General features: G+C 53.7%; 1 protein-coding gene across 2 annotated transcripts in view; it reads left to right on the forward strand.

Moving 5' to 3' along the window:
* The first annotated feature begins 2,205 nt into the window (after positions 1 to 2,205).
* The window catches only part of ARHGAP39 (Rho GTPase activating protein 39), a 35,099-nt gene continuing 16,347 nt past the window's right edge, over positions 2,206 to 20,957 (forward strand). Inside the window, exons 1-3 of one of the 2 annotated variants that reach the window (XM_027704703.1) lie at positions 2,206 to 2,264; positions 9,123 to 9,515; positions 18,082 to 19,384. In XM_027704703.1, the coding sequence (XP_027560504.1) occupies positions 2,221 to 2,264; positions 9,123 to 9,515; positions 18,082 to 19,384 (1,740 nt within the window). In that variant the 5' untranslated portion in view covers positions 2,206 to 2,220. Of the gene's footprint in view, positions 2,265 to 5,034; positions 5,125 to 9,122; positions 9,516 to 18,081; positions 19,385 to 20,957 lie in introns of those variants that run through there. The other variant, XM_027704704.1, reaches the window with a different exon arrangement.

Raw genomic sequence — 20,957 nt, forward strand, 5'->3', positions numbered from 1 at the left:
CTTAGAGCTCTGTGGAGCCGTGTTCAGCTCTCTGGTCACTGACTGGGGTTTCAATCAGCAGGTAGTGCTAGTGGGTGCTGGGGCTTATCGAGACTCATGCAGGGTTCCATTTCCATCCCTTCCTCTTGTTTGTATCCATCCCCCTGATAAAAACAGGAACTGCCCAGGGCATTCGTGCTGGAAGGCTCTTAGGTGCTTTCATTGCCATTGTGGGCAGATCCTCGGTGCCTGCACACACTTTGAGGTGGATGAAGCCCAGGTCGGTTCCAACTGGAATCATTTGTCTTAGCTTGGTGTGTCCCAAGAAGTCATGAAGAGAAAGCAGATCTATGACTTTGGGTACCTCCCTGCAGAGATGTGCACTCCTGGAAGGGTCTGGCGATGACCTGGCATGAGTCCTGCTGCCCCCTTGGGTGGGACCCTGTGGAGGGGGATGACTGTGGTGATGCCCATCGAGCTGTGCTTACGGAGTGTCTCTGCCAATCCTCCCTGAAACCAGGGCCATTGCCTTGGAGGTGATGGGAAGGCATCAGGCTGCTGCCCTGGGGCAGCACCAGGGATGGAAGGGAGGCAGGATGCATCCCAACCGTGGTTGTCAGTTGTTGCTCTACTGGCAGGTTGTCCTATGATGCCTTCACGTAAGCGACTCTGAAGTATTTCCTCTCTAGGTTATTGCTAAAATTGAGATTTTCCTATGGAAATCCTGTCTGTTGGGGGCAAACTCTGGTTATGAGCATGCTGAGGTGGGATGCAGTCACTGTCAAAGTGTGGTGGTGCTGGTATCGGTCCCAGTCCCGGCGACAGGCTCCACCACGTGTGGTGGGATTGATGCAGCCCAAGGCTGTGCAGGCGGGAGGGCCAGCCCCGAGCTGTGCCAGGCTCAGCTCCCCCCAGAGCACCCCCTGTCCCGTCCGGCTGGCACCGAGCCTCCCCCACAGCTGCCTCCCCTCCAGCAGCTGGGATTTGGATGGGGCTGTGGATCTGTGCAGATCGTTTTTGAAGGAGAGAAAGGGGACGAAAACTGCCAGTTTTTTTTTTCTTTTGCAACTCATTCTCAAACGCTCAGCCCTTAAAAGGAAAAACGACTCAGCTGAAGCCTCCACTGAGCTTAGGAGGTGCCACTGCGTCTCGGGCAAAGCAAAGCTTTGGGGAGGCTGTTTAAGGATTGGGGGTTTGGGCTTGTGCTCTCATGTGCAAAATGAAAACTGCAGCCATGGTGGCAGGAATGACCCAGGGTGTGCCGTGGCAGCAGCTCATGGGCCGGGTTATCCAGGCAGGCCCCGCAGCCCAGGGAAGCTGGATCACTTCTCTGCTGTGGTCTGGGGCTCCAGCTCTGCAAGTGATTGTGCTCCCAGTCCTGTAAGACCCCTGGGCTGCTGGGACAGAGAGGCTGGAGAGGCCCCTGCCAGAGCTGTGTCCTGGGCCAGCCTGGGGACCCTGGCAAAGAACAGCGGGAAGCACCTGTAACCTTTTTGACACTGAATGCTTTTTGACATGTCTTTTGCCTTCTGGCCAGGCTGCAGTGGCCACAGCTGATCTGTCTTCATAACAGAGTCCGAGGTGCTCACCCTCAGCCACAGTTTGGGGACAGAGAGAAGCGAGAGGCCCGTGGCCTCCACGGGAGCAGCAGCAGGTCCTTTCCCCAGACGCAGCAGCCAGCCCTGTGTGCCTCTGACAGAGGAGCTGCTGTAGGAGCCTGCACTTCCCTGGCTGTCAGGTGCAGTCAGAGCTGAGACCCATCTGCATGGCTGAGATTTTTTTAATGGGAGTAGATTTTACTGTTCCTTCTGCCCTCAGGTGCAGTTTCCTTTAGCGTTGGTTTGAGTAGTCCCCGGGTGCCTGTGACTGTGTCTCCAGTACCAGGACTCCTCCTGCTCAGAGGAGTGCTTTATGCTCTGTCCCAAAGCTGTGAAAACAGGGGTGTTTCCTGCCCCTTGCTCTTCCCTCTGTTGCAGAACCCCCAGTCCTATGGTGGGGGGAGTGAGGGATGGGATGGGATGGGATGGGATGGGATGGGGGCAAGCAGCGCTTCAAGTCCCTCTATCTTCCCCTCCCCAGGAGGTCCTCTCTGTGTGACTCCGGGGCTGGGCTGGGAGTGATTTCAGGACCAGGTCAGTCCAACCCTGGTGGGCAGCACTCAGCACAGAGTGGATGATGGAGAAACGTGAAGGTTGGTGTGGTGGGAGTTTCTGTGCTGCCCTCCCTTCTCCCTGCTGAGATATGGGGTCTGAGATGCCTGTGCATCCATCCCACCCAAGGTTCAGGTGCTGGTCTTGGGCTCTAGGGCCTTATGCCTTTGGAGTTGTTCTGGGCTTTATTTTAAGTTGATTATCATTGTAGCATGACTTTTCATGGTGTCTGTCCTCCCTTAGAGAGATTTTCTCCTCTGTTCCCCCTCTCTCCTCTTATAGAGACACCAGGAAATCTCATCTGTGTCCTAGAAGTCCTTGTTTCTTACTTCTTTCTCTCCAAGACAGGATTTCGAAGGAATCTGCTGTTAATTTTGGTGCTGCCCCAACCTGCTGCCATGGAATGAGCTGTCCCTTTGCTGCCTGTTCTGCTCTGAGGCCAGGGTGAATCGAGGGGCTGACAGCAGCAGCATGGGAGCCAGCAGTGCTGGCACCTGGGCTGGGGGAGAGTTTGGGAATGGCCAGGAAAGAGGCGAGAGCCAACAGAGTCCAAGCAACCAAAAGACCTCCAAGTTTCTCATCTGACATCTCTGTCTTTGAAAATATCACCTAGCAGAAGGCTTGGGGCTCTGCTGGTGTTTGTATTTCAGTTTGGTTTTGTTTTTTTTTTTTTAATTAAAAACACCAAAGCAATGAGATGCTTTGTGTGATAGGACCTTTTCCAGGTTCTCTCGTACCCCTAACCCACCCAAGCCATGGTGCTGTTCTCTCTCCTCTCTGCAATGTGTTGCCAGGCTGGGCTCTGCTTTCAGAGGCCTGCCTCTGTTCTGCTCTTCCTGGAACTAAGCATATGTGCTCAGGCTTTGAGCAATCACAGCCATTTGTTCTGTATTTTCACAGTCTGGTCTGTCTCCTGCAAAGCAGAGGCTGGTTTGTTTGCATAGCACTTATTTTCAGAAGCAGGAGAGTTTTAGGAACAGGCTGACATTATATTTATTTTAGTTCCTCTGTAATTTTTGTTAGAAGGAGGCATGTGTATTAAAAGAAGTTCATATATATATATATGTATATATGGGGGAGAGGGTTGTTTTGGATACTTTTTTTGTCCTAAGATGTAAATTACAGCTTTTCTGGACTTGGCTGAGAGAAGGCAGTGAATAAAGCCTGGATTGACTGAGTCAGCTGGTGGTGGAGGGTCACCATAAGGAGCTGGTGCTAGAGACCTTCTTGGGGGCTCTGCAGCTTCAGGATACAGATGAGTTTTACAGCTTGTCCTGGCTTTGATATGCAAATGGCAGCGCCTCAAGCCACCTGGAGGTTGCACTTTGATGCTCAGTGTCTGCACTGAGCGAAGTTTTTCTAAGAGGTGGCTTTGCCTGTTGTGCAGAAGGTGAAGGGGCAAGCGTGATCCTCTTAAAAAAAATCTGTAGTGATGTTTGAGTGCTTGAACACAGCCCAGGCTGCTCTTCAGCCAGCCAGGAGCCTGGACTTGCAGAGGATCAGCAATGTCAGCAGCTGCAGTGCCTCTGGGATGGTACCCACTCCCCATTCCTGAACTGGTTTGCCTTGTTCTGCTGCTGGGGCCTCCCTTTAGAGCACCCGGGATTGTGAACGTGGCTCCATTCTCCATAAGGCTCCTTCTGCTCCTTTTCATGGGCCCCTTGTCCTGCTCTGTTAGCAACACATGAAGCAGGCTCCGAACTCCTCATCTCTGTAGGGCAGATCATTCCAGATGCCCATCCCCATCACCCTGCCTGTTCTCTGCCCTGGACCCTACACATCCCCCCTGCCTTCAGCCACTGTCACACCGTGGCTGTGAGTTGTACTTCACTCTCCATGTGTGATGGCCAAACTGTTCCTCCTCCTCCTCAAGGAGGACCTGTTAACAAGACACTTAGTCTCTGCAGTGGCACATTCTCAGTTGGATGACCTCTGATGATGGGAACAATGGACATCTTTGTCTTGGGGCCAGCTTTGAGTATGCTGCAGGCCTCCTTTGAGGGCATTAGTCTTCAGAAATCCTGCTTGTTATGGAGCCATGTTTGGCCAAGAAGGGCTTAGTACTGCCCCAGCTCTCTACAGGGCTCATCCCAAAGAAGGGAGGTGGGGAAAGGAGGTGGGATCTTGGCATGGAAGATAAATCCAGAAATTACAAAGCATGGTAGATAAATGGGGGATCAAGTTCTAGGAGCTCTCCTCGTAGCCATGCACAGGGGTTTGCTGGCAGCCTGGTGTGAAGCTCCCTTAGGCAGAAGTTTCCCAGGGCTTTCCTTGAAGCTCTGTTGCCTTTGATGTCCTTTGTCTCCTCGAGTTGGTGCTGAGCAGTATCCACAGGTAATGAGTGGGGAAAAGGCTTTGTGCAGAGGGCTGGAGGTCTCTTAGCTGACAGTTCCAGTTAAGAAAATATTTCTCTCGTATTCTTACCTTTGCATGGCCTTGCAAAGAGCTTGCGGTGTCCAGGGACTGGCTGCCTGGGCTGTGTTGTCACTTGGGGCATGGTGGCAGGAAAATCAGCTCTTCTGTGGAGGAGTTGCTGTTTAACTTCTCGGGATTTCTCAGCTCTTCCTGCAAGTGACTCTTCCCTTGTACCTGGACCCTTCCATTTCTGGTCCTGCTACATTTTCTCTAGTTAAAAAAAAAATTATTCTTTCCTGGACCTCATACTAAACATTTACGGTCTTTGTGACAAGATCTAATCAGGAGATGCTCACAGGATGCCCTTTGAGGCTGAAATACCCATTTAAAAAATTATCATTATTATTTTTTATTCCTAGGCTTTGCCAAGCAGGAATGGCAGCCAGGAGGGACTCAAGCTGTTTTTGAAGGAGCAAAGCTTGCACGTGTCCATCCCCTGTGTCCTTGAGGCTGCAGGACAGAGCACAGCAGCCTGGCTCTTCCCTGCACTGTATTGCAACCCTTCATAAAAAACCAGCTGCTGCTCTGCGAAGGCAAAGCCTTCAGATGGGACCAAACCTGTCTGCCCACGTGAGATGTGGTAGAGCACAAAGGGCCCTACTCTTCCTCCTGCTTTTTGCATGCCTGGTGCACCATCCCGCTCACAGCACCTCACTGCTTGGGAGCCACCACCTCCCATGGCCTTGCCACCCTCCAGAACACGAGTGTGCCCGAGGCACTTGCCTTCACAGCCGGGGGGCTCAGGCTGCTGGAGCTGTGTCCTGGTTCCCAGCTATGAGGTGTGGAGAGTATTTATGCGTTTGCTCAGGACACAGAGGAAGCTCCTGGAATCTGGGACAATAGAGGAGGATGCACATCGGGAATGTGGGTTTGTTTTTGGAAGCAAGTGGGGATTTTGTTGAAATCCCTGAGTGTTGCAGCTCTGGTGGCTGTGACAGTTCCCGGAGCCAATGCCAGCAGACTGCCTGTCCCCACACTTGAGCCACAGAGGGGGTTTGGGCTGGGACTGCAAACGGGGCCTGAAGAGAAGTCCTGTCCTGGGGACACTGAGTCCCAGGAGCTGAGACAGACCCAAGCTCCTGCTGGTGGGAGCAGCGCCGTGGTGCCAGCAGGAGTGGGCACACACTCTGCTGCATCCCTCAGCACTTGGAGCTGAAAGGACAGGGAAAAGCATTATTTAAACCATTCCCAGGAAACTTCTTTAACCCCATGAAGTGGGATGGGAATTAATTTTTTTTTTTATGTCCAAGTTATGGCCTTATCTCTCTGCGATCCTGGGTTTATCACATCTTTCCAGAGTTCCTGATGTTATGTTTGAGGCTTGTATGGCAGCCTGGGGCTGGCCCTGCTCCAGGAATGTGCTCCTTGCTTTTCCTCTTCTTTCTTTGCATGAGTGTGATTGTACCAAACTCTTTAGTATTTCAATGTGTTCTGTGCAGATTTTTTCCCTGGTTAAACTCCACTTCAGTCATCCTCAGCCCCTCAATTAAGGGGAGCAAAGAGGTCACCCACCCAAGTCACCCAGTTACGTGTCTTTGCACACAAAGATAAATGTAAGCTTGTTAAAACGGAAGACTATAGTTAGCAACACACACTCAGTCATGGCCAAGTGCCATGAGAAGAATTCGTTATTTTCAATAGCTTGCACTTAACAGAAAATAGCTGACCTCTCCTCTCTGCTGAGGAACAGCAGTGCGGGTACAGCCATCACTGTTCCAAAGCGTTGCTAACCCAGCTGCTGGCTAAACAGATCACACACAGTGTGCTCTTGAACATTGAAAAGATTGGTGGCTCAACTGCCTCTCAGTCGCTCAGCTGGGTCTGAGTTTTGCATTTTTTCTTCCTTGCCAAACAAATCCTCCAGAACTGCCTCCTGTCTTGCTCCCAGGCTCATGCCCATGTGCGTTTTGGTGCTGCTTCGGCGGGGATCCTGCTGCGCCTGCTTTCCTCTTCCAGCCCTTCCAACACCACCTCTCCTTCTCCCAGCCCCTCCCCAGTGTGGCAGGCTGTGCCCCCCACCTTTGGGTGAGGCCCCCCTACATTCCAGCACTGACAGCAGCCTCTCCCTGGAGCTGCCACTGGGCCACCTGGGTCTGAGTCCCCTTCTCAGTCCTCTGTGCCCCTTTTCCTATTGTCTGCCTGTCCTCACAAACAGTTACGGTGCTCCCCAAGGTTACTGCTCTTCTTGTGTCACCTCTGAGCTGTCCCTTGGACCCTCTTTGCCAGTCCCTTGTCCTACCTGCACTTCTTAGTTGCTCCCTCCATGGACACGCTCATCTTGCTCTGCTCCCGGTGCTGCTGGGCTCTGCTGCTGCTCTCAGTTCTCCCTTTTATGCCCTGTTTATGGATGACACCTCTCTGCAGTTGCTGATGCCCTTGGTGATGACAGTGATTTGCAATTTTGTCCCTGTGCTTATGGTTTGACATTGCAACTGCTTGGGAAGAACAGGGCTGCTTCTGTGGTTCCCAGCCTGAGCCAGGGCATGGGATGCTGATGTGGCTGTTCATGTTGCACCTTAAATCAAATAGGGAAACTGATGTTGTTTTGATCAGAAAATACCAAACAGCAAACCAGATGTTTTCAGAACACAGGGTTTTCTAAGGATCCATTTGCAGGCACGCTCTTGGCAGTGGCCTGCCATGGTCTGGTGATGGTGGGAGAGCAGCAGGAACTGGTGCCATGGGCAAAGGTGGTGTGCTCTGCTCCCAGCTGCTTCTTGGGTCAGGGTGAACTGTTGTATGGTGATAGTCAGGGCTGGGTGAGCAGATCTGCCTGAAAACTGACCTATGCTACAAAAGAAGTGGCTTTCACCCGGATCAGCTTCCCCAGCCAGCCTGTCTGTGGTAGCCTGACCATCAGCCCTCCGTGAGCCTGCGTGGAGGTCAGCATCGCACGGTAGATGTGGCAGGGGAATTGCACCTTTTCAGAGACAGTTCACATTTATTTTGGGTTGAATTGACATTGTCCCTAGCAATTTTGAATCCTCAGAGAGTTTGAGGAGCAGTCTGCTTTTTAGGGCTGCATGCCAGACTGCTCAGCACTGAATACACCCACGGTTTTCCTAGCAAGGAGGTGCAATGTGCAATTAAACACACCCCCGGACTTGCCTGGTGATAGGAGACGTTCTGACCTTCCTCAGAAAGCCAGGGCAGAGCCAAAGGCTGGGCTGACCTGCCAGGAGCTGCCTCCTGTCCCATGACCATGCCAGCAGGGCTGGGCACTGGAGCCATTTCGGGCACTGCAGTGCTGCCACCATCACCTCTGATCCTTCCAAGGACCCAAGAGGGATGCAGTGGGATCCCCCTTCTCCTGCTTCTCCTGTGATAGTGGCTTCTGTTGTCATGCCCTTGCTGGGAAGCAGCTGGAGGTTGTGCCAGAGTGAGCTCCTGGAGGCCTTGGACCTGCCCTCTTTGTACGGCTTTTATTAATGACAAAAAGTACCTTGGGCCTCCTTCCTGCGGCCTCCACAGACACAGGGTAGGGGGCCATGACCTGGGGGGTGTGAGCAGAGTTGGGAGCCATGTGTGGTTTTTATCTTGGTTTTCGGTTTCATGCTGAGCACACCACTTGGGACAGGGTCACTTTGGTGGCAGCATCTCTCCTTTGCAGAAGGAGACCTTGTTGGGGTTTGAACCCCCTTCTGTTTATCTGGACGATCCGAAATGGTTTTGGTTTTGCTGAGCTCCTTTGCTGTCACTGGGGCCAGCTCTTTGGGGTTGGTGTGTCAGTGACAGAGGCCGACGTGCCGAGTGTGAGGGCTGTGCAGCCCAACACCTCTGCATCAAAGCCATCCCACTGATCTGCCTGAAAACCAGTCCTACAGCACTGCCTGCCTTGCTCTCGCTGAGCCCTGGGCTGGGCCAGTATGGGTGCTGCTGAAGGGACCCTGGGGCTCAAGGGGCTCTTTGGGGCTGCGGAAGGATTGTGGATTGTCCATGGGGTCACCTTACACCCTACTGTGGGCTCTGCCCCATCAGCCAGGGGAGAGGGGGAAGAGCCTGCAGTAGAGATGTCTCATCCACCAGTCACTCCCCACATTTATCTTTTGGACAGGCAATTGTGGGCTTTGAGCAGGGTCTGTGAGACCCAGAGGTCTGTCTGCAGGCAGGCACTCACATGGCTGCCCACACTGTTGGGAAACAGGGCTTTGGTCTCCTGAGGTGGAGCGTGCAGCTCCCAAAAGGAGCAGATCCTGCTCTGCAGATCCTCGCTCCTCTTGAAAGCAAGTTCTTGTGCTAATCTCCCAGGCACCAGCACTCCTGTGACTGTGCCAGCTCTTGATGTGAGTTATCCCAGCATCAGCAGACGTGCTCGCCTGCCCTTGGGCTTGTTGGGTCCAGGCTGGTGGAGGTGACCTCCCGTTCCCTGTGCCAAAGAGCTGCTCTTTTGTCTCAGCCCCATCTCAACCCCTTCCCCTGGCTTCTCCTGAACTGGTTGGATTGCTGAACGGCCCCGAGCAATGCTTTGATCTGCAGTCAGGCTGCCTGGCCCAGTGGCAGCAGCTCTGTGGGACTCCCAGACAACCCGTTTGCCTTGAGCCTCTGGCCCAGACTAACGTGGCTCTTGTGTTCCTGCAGCTCGGACTGGGTGGAGATCATCGAGCCCCGCTCCCAGGAGCGGATGTATGTCAACCTGACCACCGGGGAGTGCGGCTGGGAGCCCCCCCCCAACCTGAAGGTGCGCCAGTCGGACCAGAAGCAGTGGTGGGAGCTCTTCGACCAGAACAACAACCGCTTCTACTACTACAATGCCATCACGCGGCAGACGGTGTGGCACCGGCCCCAGGGCTGCGACATCGTGCCCCTGGCGCAGCTCCAGGCCATGAAGCGCAGCTCCCAGCCCGGCCGGCAGCACCGCGGCAGCACCGGCAGCGACGGCCGGAGCACCCCCGTCCACATGGCCCTGCTGCAGGACATGGAGAAGGGCAAGTGGGACTGTGCGGGGGAGAAGAGGAAAGACCCTTCTGGCAGGTAAGGAGAGCGTCAGCCTTCTCTGTTTATATCTGAAGAGTGGCTTGAGCTGCCAGGCAGGCCCTGTCAGGCAGGGTGGGAGGCTGTGCTGCCCCAGGAGGCTGCAGCGCTGGGGCAAAGTGCTGCCAGGCCCCTGATCACTGCTGCGTGCCCTCCTCCTGCCAGGGTACAGCTGTCTGCTTTCACCTCTGTGATACTACTTGAATATCCTGGCTTGGGCCAGGCCCTGTTTGTGTGAGACACCATAGAAAGACACATCAAAAGATAATTATCACTCTTTGTGCTAAACAGAAGGAGAGGGGACAGGCAGGAGTGTTGTGCAGTGACAAGAGCTCTGTCAAAATCTCACGACAGGGTTTGTTGGGATGGTTCAGCTGCTGCGTGAGGGGTCAGGCTGCTGTGGGGTGTGGGTGAGCCTGGCTGCTCTGGCTCCTTCCTTCCCCACTTGCTGGCTGCTGGCATGCTCTTGCAGCTTCAGCCAGAGCAGGAGGTGGGATTGCAAGGACAGAGCTTCTGGACGCAGTTATTTGGTCACACCAAACCTGAAATGAAAGAACAATAACGGGGTGCTATTTTGTTTAGCTAAGAGATTTTTTTACACTCAAATTAGTCCGACAGCAATCGGGGCTTTTTTACTGTATTGAAACCATGCCAACTTCAGGTGCACAAAAGCATCGGCTCCCCAGTCTCTGGCAGGGTAGTCCCTCCACCTGGGACACTCTCTGGGGCTGCCCTGCCTCCCTCCTGCCCTGGGCATCATCCTGCCCTGGAGAATGTGGTGCTGACAGCTGGGGAGGCCATGCAGCAAGCAAAGTTGGGTCATACTCAAAAGTGACTCATCCAAGGGTGAGAGCAGTGCCAGGGTGAGCCTGACTGTCCTGCCATCTGTGCCATGGTGCCTTGTCCTGGTTCTGGGCAGTGCAGCAGGTGAGGCTGCTTTAGCAGCTTGGTTTTGGGATCGAGGCTGCCTCTCTGTGTGCCTGGGGCAGGCAAGGAGAGAAGAAAAAAAGCCAAGATGATGAAAACCACGTAAGATGGCAGTTCTGGAAAGTTTATGCACCCTGAAGTGAGGCTTATCACTTGTCTCCTGCTCCTTGCAAAACACTCCTGTATTCAGTGCTGATCTTAGTGGCTGGGAGACACTGGTGATGCACATAAAGTGCACCAGAGAGAGCCCAGAGCTTTACTGGTGCCTCTAATGCTCTCAATGCCTCCTGCCTCTCTGAGCTTGAGAGTCATCCAGAGAATGATTCCTGCCCTACCAGGAGAAGTCCAGTAAAAAATGCCTTAAGCTGAACCTGAGTAGCTCCCAGCTCCCAGTGTCCACAGGTGAGTCGCAGGCACATGGGATTTGCCATGAGGCAACTGGCTTCCCTTCCTCGTCCCTCTGCAGCCTGGCACTCTGGGGCAGCCAGGACAGGCACTGCCAAAACTACGTATTTCCAGGGGAGTCAGTGCAAGAGCCCAGATAGGGTGTAAGATATCCTGAGCTCCACGGAGTCCAAAGTATTCCTGACTCATTCTCTCAGGAGGGAATGTGGCCGCTGGCCGCCTCTGCCTTAGTGTGGGGAGTTGCTGTGCCTCAAGGGAGAAAAGATGCCAGCTGTGACCCACCTCTCAGCTCTCCAGCCCTCTCAGCAGGGAAGACCCCACACATGTCCCCTCACATAGGAGGACTGGGGTGATGTAATATGGGCAGGGGTTTGTTTTACCTTTCCTTGCCAGCCAGGCAGTGTCATCATCACTGCTGGTTCTCCTGCAAGGAAGGGGAGTGGGAAGGAGTCCTCCCTTACTCCATCCTTAGCTCAGGTTTCTGCAGCAACCCTGGGGCACTTTGAGCCTGAAACGAACTCTAAAGGGCAAGTACTGGTAAAGACATGAGTGGCAGCTCGCTTGGGAGCTGACAGGCTGCTGGACATGCAAGGCTCTTCCAGATTCCCACACCAGTGAGTGTTTGTGGAAGCTGCTTTCTTGGAAGCAGGAGGCTGTGCTTGTTTCCATGCACATCTATCCGGTGTCGTCTCTGCCGTGTGAGCAGGGGCTGCGTATCTGGTTACCCAAGTCTGACACTCGAGGAGAGATTTCTTGCCTTTTGCAAGCTCATTAAAGGGGGAGCAAAAGCTGAGCCACAAGCAAGTGCTCCCAGGGGATCTAATGCCCTTGCTGGGATATCTGGTGTACTGACAGCATAAGCACACTGAGCCTCCTAGTTCTGTTGTCTGTGTTGCTCTCCAAAGACAAACTCAAGCATGTCCTCTTCCTCCCCTCGGAGGGATGCAGCTGCATAAACACAGGGTGAGCACGTTGAGTGCTGTTGGTAGCATTTGACATCTTTATAGGTACCTGCACCCAGGACGGTTTCGCTTTTGTCTCTTAATGCCAGCACAAAAGATGTTGTTTTTCTTTCCTTCATGTTTGTCATCTTGTGATAGATGGAGAGGGAAGAGACCAGTGTAGTCCCCAAGAGGGGCCCCCTGCAAGCACATGCCACAGAGGTCTGGGGGAAGGGATTTTGTCCTTTTTTTAGTAATAATTTGTGGTTGAGGTTTTTTGTTTTAGTAGACTGTTCTTTACCACCTTTCCTCTCTTGAGCCTTCTATCAGCACTGCTGAATTTGCTCTGCCCGCTGCCACATCTCAGTGCTGCCAAGCCCTCTGTGTGCTCTCGGCAGCCTCAAGCAGAACAGAGATGCTCCCCACACAGGTGGACGCTGTGCTCACACCTTGCTGCCCATTCCCTCTGTCTCCATGCCCATCCCACCCCTCATCACTGCCCCACCACTTGCTGCTGCTCTTCCAGCTCTCTAAAGCTCAAAGCTGCCTTCTCTAGACATTGGCCTTTGACTCTCCGAGGTGACACAGGGGGTCAATCCCACCCCCGCAGGGAAATGGCAGCTGCTGCTGTGGGGGAGTCACTGCTGCCTTTGGCCATCCTTGAAGCCTCCTGGGGAAGCTCCTCTGCCTGTGCTCTTGTTCCCATGTTGATTTTCAGCTGCCCAGCCCGGCACTGGCTCTTCTTTTCTCCCTTGCCTGACAAGGATAGCAGGCAACACTTGCCTCACAGCTCCAGACCCTTCCTGAGCTCTTGGAATCCTAGCAGGAAGGAAGATGGGCTCTCTTCAGGGAAGGTGATAGCCAAATTATCCTTTCACACGCTGGAGAGCTCTGCAAAGGATGGACATGTTCCCTTGGGGACCATGAGACCAGCCCGGGGCTGAATGCAGCATTTTGGAAGTGTCCTCTGAGCTACTGCAGCCGTGCTGAGGTTTGCTGGAACTCCTCGAGGCAGCAGGACAGAAAGGGCTGAGCATGGCAGAGGGCCAAGGCCTGAAGAAGACAGTCTGGTTGGGAGTGGAGCCTGTGTGCTGGTCTGCAGCATTTTGGCACGCTGCTGGTCAGGGCTGAGAGTGGACTCTGCCGTCCCAGCCCCGCTGTCCAAGTGGACCAGCTCCTTTCCTCCTCTTCCTCTAGTTCTCCCAGCATCAGGGACATGTTTGAGAGTGCTGTTTCTGAGGTTCTCCTTGTGATAACAGTGAAATTTAAAATCCTCCATATAGAAATCCACCTTCCCTAGGAACATCCTATCCCCCAGAAGAGGAAGGTGAGGGTCTCCTGTGTGGGCAGCAGGTTGTGCTGCTCATCCCTTCCTGGCCCACCTTTCCAACAGCTCAGTATCCTGGGCTGGCAGGGAGTGAGGGCTTGGTCTTACAGCACCAGGAAGGTGTGTTGGAAAAGGGTGTGATGAGAAGGCAGCTGTGACAGTACCTCTGCCTCTTAGTCTGGTTTGCCTTATGATGGGCTCACATTTCTTGGGGCATAGCATAAGTAGCGCCAGTATTAAGTTCTTCATAACCAGGCAAGAAACACTATCAGAATCCTTAATACAGGTTTGTTTCCTTCTTGTGCCACCAGCCTTGGGGTAGGGTGTGCAAACACGCTGTGCTCTGCACGTGTCTGCAGCGCTGTCCTCAGAACTGTGCAGGCCTGGGTTTGGGTGGGTCACACCCCTGCCCCCCGCGCGGGCGCTGCAGACATCCCAACACCCCTGTCCACTCACCTCTGGCACAGCACCAGGAAAATCACTGCTAGAAAGGACAGAGCTGAGGTGTGGGGTCTTTTCTCCAGGCTTCTGGGAGGGAAAAAGCAAACAATGGAGCTCTGGAGCCTGAGAAGAGCTGCCGGATACGCTGGGCCTGCTGGAGCTGGGTGCGGGCTGGGAAAACTAACACCAGGTTGGGGTGTTTATGTTGGAGCTACTTGAAAGCATTCCTCACAGGGAACAGTCTCAGGGGACTCTCAGGGTCTCTGCTGCTGGTGGCTGAAGAGCACAGCTGAGAGACTGTGTTGGGATACTTCTCCACCACTGGCTTTGCTTTCTGTCAGGGTTTTCACTGTTCAGAAGGACAAGGCTGAACCTTTCTCCATGCTGGGAAGTCAGGAAGTCCCTGTTCTCTGCTTTGTCTTTTCAGCAACCTGGGGATGGGGTTGAAGGAAGCTGTATCCAGACATGGCCCCAAGAGATTGTTCATGGCTGTGGAAATGGTTCTTTCAAAAAGTCTTGTCCTCTCTATAATGATGCCTCTTTCCTCTCATCTTTGGCAGCCAAAGAGGCTGGAAATGGCACAATGTGTCCAAGATGAGACTGACAGGCAAGATGGGGTACAGCACATGTTTAGAAGTTTTCCTTTTCCGTCACATTTATTTACAAACCTCCTGGTCAGTGTGGTGGCCCTCAGTGACACATGAGTGGCACAGCTTCCCTGTCTCCTCTGACTCCACTCCGATGCTCCCCCATGGATATCTCAGCAGAACCCTGCAAGGATGCTACTGTGGCACAAGTGATCTGAGTCCTGAATGCAAAGCTCCTGGGTGCAGTACCTTCTCCTTGAAGTCAAAATGGGCAGACAATGGGCATTGGGGTGCCCTGGGGAGGTACCAATACCCACTGGGTGCCTGGATTGGTCTTCACATCTCGAATCACAGCCAGGGAGGCACGGTGGCACAGTGGACTTGCTTGCTTTCTGTTCCTTGCCTCTGGCTGCACCTTTGCCCCTCATCCTGCATGAGCTGCAACAGGTCCCAGGGCTGTTGTCCTACAGCCCTCCTGGAGCCAAGCCCCCCGATGCCTGGCCCCTGGCCCCTGGCCCCAGCACGGGGCACGTGGGTGCTTTGCCTCTTGCCAGTGCCCATGACAGGAGAGCTGTCACAGTCCCAGGTGTTTGTGCTGTTCCTTGAGAAGGGCAGTGTCAGAGGGTGCCCTGGGCTCTGCTGGCTCCAGGGCTCTGCTGGCTCCAGGGCAGGCTTGGTCCCAGTGTGCAGTTTGCCCTTGGCCTGAAGGAGGGAACGTGTTGGGGCGTGGACTGCAAGTGCCAAAATCCTGCTGTTTGTGGCAGAACTGCTTACTCACCACCTGCTGTGGCTGACTGTCCAGCTCCTCTTGCTGTCCTGCAACTGGGCTCGGGGCAGCTGCAGGGAGAGCCCTGTGCCAGTGTGGAGTTCCTGCCACTCTCCACCACCTTCACCCACGTGGCCAAGTCTGTGCTGAGGCCACGTCCTCCCATCTTGGGCCCAAGGCAAGGGACGACTTCCAGCCTGATGAAGCGACTCTGGACAATGAGGAGCTGTCATGCTTTGGTGTGCCTGTTGCCCTTCGGCTGGCACGGGGTCACAGGTAGACAGCTTGCTTCTGTGGGAGGCCATGAGCACAGCATCCCCTTTTCTTTTTCAGATCAAATCCCTCATCGCTCATCGGAGGGCTAAAATCTGGGCTTTGCTCTATTTCATAGAGCAGGGGCAGAGGTTGTTGCCAGTTGGGATCCCACGGGACCCTAAAGTCATAATGCCGTGCTGGAGCAGGAGCCCGTCTCTGGTGGCCAGGCTGGTGTGCTGTGCAGATGCCCAGCCCCACACCTGAGCGAGGAGGTTGGGATGTGCCAGGGCTGCTGTGTGGGTGTGAACTGGGACAGGAGATGGTGCCAGTTCCTGCCGTGCAGGCAGGGAGAGGCTCCTCCCTGTGGCTCAGAGCTGAGCAAGGAGGTGGCACAGCTTCGGGCAGAGGTCGCTCCGGGTCACCGGGGGGTTGGTGGCACTGCAGCAGCCACTGCCAGTGCCAGGCGGTACCAGCACACGATGAGCCTGCACAGGGTGACAGGTCTGGCCATACCAGAGGTGGGTCTGCCAAGCCTTGGCCAAGTGGATGTCTCAGCTGCTCAGAGCTGGTTGGACATGCAGTGCTGCAAGTCAGAGAGAGGAAAAACCTCAGGAAGTGGGATGTGGGGTCCAGAGCCTTCCCACAGAGCGCAGGTTTGTTTTCCAGCCCTGCCATAGCTGGAGTCTTGCAAGGCAGGGGGACACACCTGCAGCTCAGGGCTACGGCCCTGCTGCCCTGTGCCCCAACCAGTGTGCAGTGCTGTTCCAGGCACAGTGCTGCTCTGGCTCTAGGGCTGAGCTACACTCCCTCCCGTCTCTCACTCTTGGCCTGCTGCTGAGTCAGGAGCCCGTGGGTGGCTCTGTCCTGCTTCCTGTTTGACAGTCTGTCTTCTGTGCTGCTGGTACAGCCGTGGGGGTGTCAAAAATACCCACTTGAAAGCCTACGGAGTGTGGCTGCTCTGGTTCTTCCTGTTAGTCCAGGAGCTCTTCGAGGAACAGCCAGATCTTCAGCAGTGCTTGTGTTTGGGGTTGGGGCTTGGCCACACGCAGGACAGACACACTGGTGCGAGCAGCAGGCCCTGTGTCCTGCAGGGAGGGATGCCTGGTGGGTTTTGGGGCTGCATGTCCTCACAGATGCCACCCCATCCTGCCATCAGCACCTTTAGAGTAAAACCCTTTGTACCTTAGTGGGAGATGCTCAGGAGGTCCCAGAGCAAGGGAGACCCCAGGGTGGAAAGCAGAGGGTGGCAGCCCTTTCTCAGCCCTCTCTGCTTACTGGTTAGTTGTACAAGAGAGCTGTATGGGCTCTGCTGTGGGAAGGGAGCCAGCCCTTCAAAGGGAAGGTGCAGCCAGAGGGTGGTGAGGCCTTTGGACCCTGGCCAGGGGTCAGCCCTGCACCCGTGGCAGGGCAGTGCCAGCCGCACCCACACCTCTCCTGGTGCCGCTGTGCCAGGGTGGGATTTGTGGTGACACGGTGCCATCAGAGAGCATGGATTGCCAAAAACATGGTAAGCAGTGGATGGGGAAGGGGCACACCACCCCCTTAAGAGGGCAATGATTGGGAGCAGATGTGGGACATTGGGTGTGGGGTAGACGATGTGGGGCAAGTAACTGGGGTGGAGCAGGTGAAACAGGACACCCACAGATGCACTGGTGGGATGGCCATGGGGGAGGACAGGCACAGCACCCGAGGGAAGCCGTGCTGAGGGAGGGGGCTGGGACCCAGCCAGGTGAAAGGGCTATGGAGAGCAGGAGAAAGGGGCAAGAGGGTTGGGTACCTTGGGGCTTGGCAGGGCAGGCACAGGAGGGGCTCACATTGGTGGGAGGCAGCTCTGGATGTGCAGCAGAGGTGGGTCTGTCTGCCAGCACAGGGCCCACAGAGGACAGTGTGGAGAGGGGAGCAAGCTCAAGGTTCAAACAGAGCAAAATGGCTGTGAAGGTGTGAGGGGAGCATCTCCTGCCACAGACAGGACACGTGCAGTGTGCCCTCAGGCCTTACCCAGTGGTGGCTGGTTGCAGATACGTGGAGGTAAGGAATGAAACGGGGCCAGGTTCAAGGAGACCTTCCTGGGGACAGTGGTGCCTTGGAAAACCTGGAAGCTCGGGCTGGTTTAGCAGCTTTTCCCTTCTCCTCAGAGCTCACAAACACAGACTGGCTGTGGCTGCCCCTGACAGCACGTTGTTGTTCTGCTGCAGAAAGTGCCCTCGGAACTGGGGTGTTGCAGTTGGGTTGTGATCCTGAGAACCACCATGGGTCAGAGGAGGGTTTCACAGCCATGAGAGCTGAGCAGGGCCAGTTGGTTTGGCCAAGGGAACCAGATCTAGTGCATCAGGACTGGGAGGAGGCTTGGCATGTTGTGTGGGAGTGTAACATGTCCTATGAGCTGAGGATGGCTGCCCCCATTCACTTCCCATAGACCTCATAGGTTTTTCTGCAAAATAAACATGCATCTGGAAACTTAAATCAACAAAATAGCGTGGTCTGGAAGGACTGTCATCATAATTGGATAATCCGAAGGCAGATACTTGGGATTATTTTCCAATTTAATGTTTGAGTGGTCCAGGATAAGTTGCTAATCTCCAGCTGGTTGTTCTGGGTGCCATGCTGGCTGCTGAGTTTGGGAAGTGTAGGTTGTGTCCTATCTCAGTGCTGCTGATACCAGACAGGTTATAATATCATGAACTCATTTCATCTCGTTCTGCTGTTCACAACTCAGAAATTTATCATGTGTGTAACAACAGTGATGTTCTGTTTCAGGAAGGGGGATCTCCAGGAAAAAATAACATGCTGATGTAACTGGCTGGGGAATCTTCAGGCGCTTTGAGAGGAACTGTGTGGTGTTTGTGTAGATGTAGAGGGTACTCCAGTTAATACCATCCTTCAGTAATTGCTTGTATTTGTATCTTTCTTCTTTTAGGGAGACTCCTACCCAGTGGCAGCCTCTGCCAGGCACAAAAGCAGCCATGTTGGTCAAAGTGAACAGTTTGAGGCAGATACAGAGCTTTTCAAACAGTTCACTTCAGCTGCAGAGCGCTCCAGAGCCCAACAGCCCAAAATCTCTTCCAAAACCAGCTATATATGCTCAGCCTCAATCCAGGTCCCAGAGCCCTGGAGCGACGAAGCAAACAGGAGACACAAAGCAGTCTATGCAGATCAAAAAGACGGAGAACGGTGGGTTTTGCCTGGTGCTGATGAATGGCCCAACTTCTCAAACACCTCCCAGGAGCCGGACAGGAACCCCCCAGCCTGCATCCCCCAAATATGCCTCCCCTGCACCCATATACGATGAGCCATCGCTGGAGTCGCCAATTTACGACGAGCCACCAGTGGACATGGACACAGAAAGCGCTGCTGTGAGTGGCACGTCTCCACCAAGGTCACCAAGCAATAGCTTAAAAAAGCAGCTGCAACCAACCAAATTCTTGCAGCATCCCAGTATGCAACAGCAACAAGCTGCAAAGAAGCATGCAAGAAATCCCTCTTCCACTGAATACAGCCCAGCTGGCAGGGAATACATAAAACATATGGTCAATGTTGACCAATCTGCCAAACTCTCCCACTCTTCTCCTGCAACAGCTGATGCCTCCACTAAACTGCCTGGTCAGCTTGCTTCAAAGGACAGTTTCAAGCAGTCTTGGAGGATCTTGGAAGCCAACGTCCTCAAGAACATGGAACTCCACCACAGTCGTCAGAACAGCCTGCAGACTCAGGAGTACCCAACTGGTATCAGCCACCAGGATTCTGGTTATTCGACCGGCCCTTCTCCAAGCTTGAGAAAAAGGAAAGGAAGGAGGCAAGGAACAGGTCAAGTAAGACCTGGCTCTGTGGGCAGCAGCAGTGAGCTCACAGCTCTGAACGATAAAGTGATCGCTGAGATGCGCGCAGTGGTGGGCAGGTCAGCAGCTTGCAGGGGAAGCAAAGCCAGCCTGGATGCTGAGAGCCTGGAGAGTGGCGTCCCAGCAGAGAGCAGCAAGGTCAGGTTTCAGTCTGACCACTTGAAAAAATGCATCAGCCGGAGCTCCAGGGACGACGTCTCAGCCAGCAACAGGTCTCTGTACAGGCAGGGCCTGGAGATGAGGGAAGGCTTTCCCAGCGATGCAGCTGCTCTGCAGGACACAATGAGGCAGAAGAGGACTTTTGAGAAAATAGATTCTTTAGAAAAGAATGTGACCAGCCAGACAAGCTTGGCTTCGTCGGATGCCACCCGCCACTCCTCACAGGTACAGGGAATCGAGGGCCTTGGCTGGACTGTCGTGGTGCAGAACTGCTCCCGAGGGGGGTTAGTTCAAAACACGTCTTGGCCTGCAAAATAGGAAACGGGTAACAAACCTTCACAGCTTTGCAGGTGGAGACCTCATTTCAGGCCAGTAGTGTGAGAGGAGGAAGAGTTGCGGGGACTAAGGGCTCATGCCCAGCATGCCCTCAGCACTGCTCTGTTTTTTGGGTAAATCTGCTGCCCCATCAATTTACTGTCACCCGTGTCTTTGCTGGTAGCCCTTGCCCCTCGTATGTCCCTCCTTTGCTGGGATGATCTGAGTCAGTGGGGTGCAGGACACAGCCGTCAGGATTTATGTGGCCATGAGGCAGCAATTCCTCTTTCTTCTTTTTCTGATGACTCCTCATATGCTGTTCTCCCTCCCAATTCCTGAGCATCAAATAGAAACATTTAGAAAACCAGTGTTTATTATTTTAAAGCCCATTAGTGTGCCTGCACAAGGGGCGTAGTTTTTCTCTATGACACAGCACTTCTGTAGAATTTAGTTTGCCAAGTACCTTGCTGTCACCTCAAATCTCTTGGAAAACTGATGTCATGTTCCTGCATTTCCCATTTTTCAGGCACAGAGCCAGATCAAGTTTATTCAATCTACTGTTAATAGTTCAGGAATTTCATTTCACAGCCTCTTTAGACTTGGTGGAAAACTGCTCTCTGGTCTTCCAGCTGTGTTACACCTCATTGCATTGACAGGGAGAGCTGAGACTTGATGTCTTGATTATCCACAAGAGATGGTGGTTTGGGGATAGGCTGTTAGCCTTGAAAATGAAGAAGAATAGTTCATGTGTCATAATATGGGGAAGGAGAATACAGTGGAAGATGTAAGGAGATGAGTGTTGTGATAAAGGCAAAGAGTCAGTAAATAAAGAAATATTCACAGAAATACTCAGACATGTAAGAGTCCAAGTAAGGAGAGGAGGAAGTTGCAGAGAACATGGCAGCAAAATTGCTGCCTTAGCTGAAAATGGCAGTGAGTGGCTCGAGTCATCAGCAATGTCCTGTGCTGGGCCTGTGAGATGGAGAGAAGAACGAGGAGACAAGGACCCTCATTATCTGAGGAGGGTGGGCAGAGGTTCTGAGACAGGCTGAGCTGTGCTGTCAGTACCAAGATAACAGCTGGGGAGCTGTGTGAATGAGATGTGAGAGATAAACTTCAGAGAGAGCAGAGAACCCGGAGCCTGCTGAACCTTGAGAGTTACAAGGAGGTGGCTCCTCAGAAGGAAGATGCTGAAGGAGCAGGTAGGGTGATAGGAGGAAAACCAACCCTGGGCAGGGAAGGTGAATTGAAGGAGTCTGAGGATGTGGAGATGGCAGGGAACTGCAGGCAGGGATTTTTAGTCAGTGTGTTGAGTGAATTCAGAGAGGGTGAGGAAGTAGAGGAGTAACTCAAAGGATACAAAGCACAACGTAGAAAAAGGGGAGAATTGATTGTGCCCCCGGCTGGCAATAAGAGGTGGAATGTGATGTGTGCTAATCCCATCATCCACATGTAGGGACATGTTGGGTGTAAGATAGGGAAG

This window comes from Neopelma chrysocephalum, unplaced genomic scaffold (assembly GCF_003984885.1).
Source record: "Neopelma chrysocephalum unplaced genomic scaffold, ASM398488v2 Primary Assembly neopelma1_286, whole genome shotgun sequence".
Classification (NCBI taxonomy): domain Eukaryota; kingdom Metazoa; phylum Chordata; class Aves; order Passeriformes; family Pipridae; genus Neopelma; species Neopelma chrysocephalum.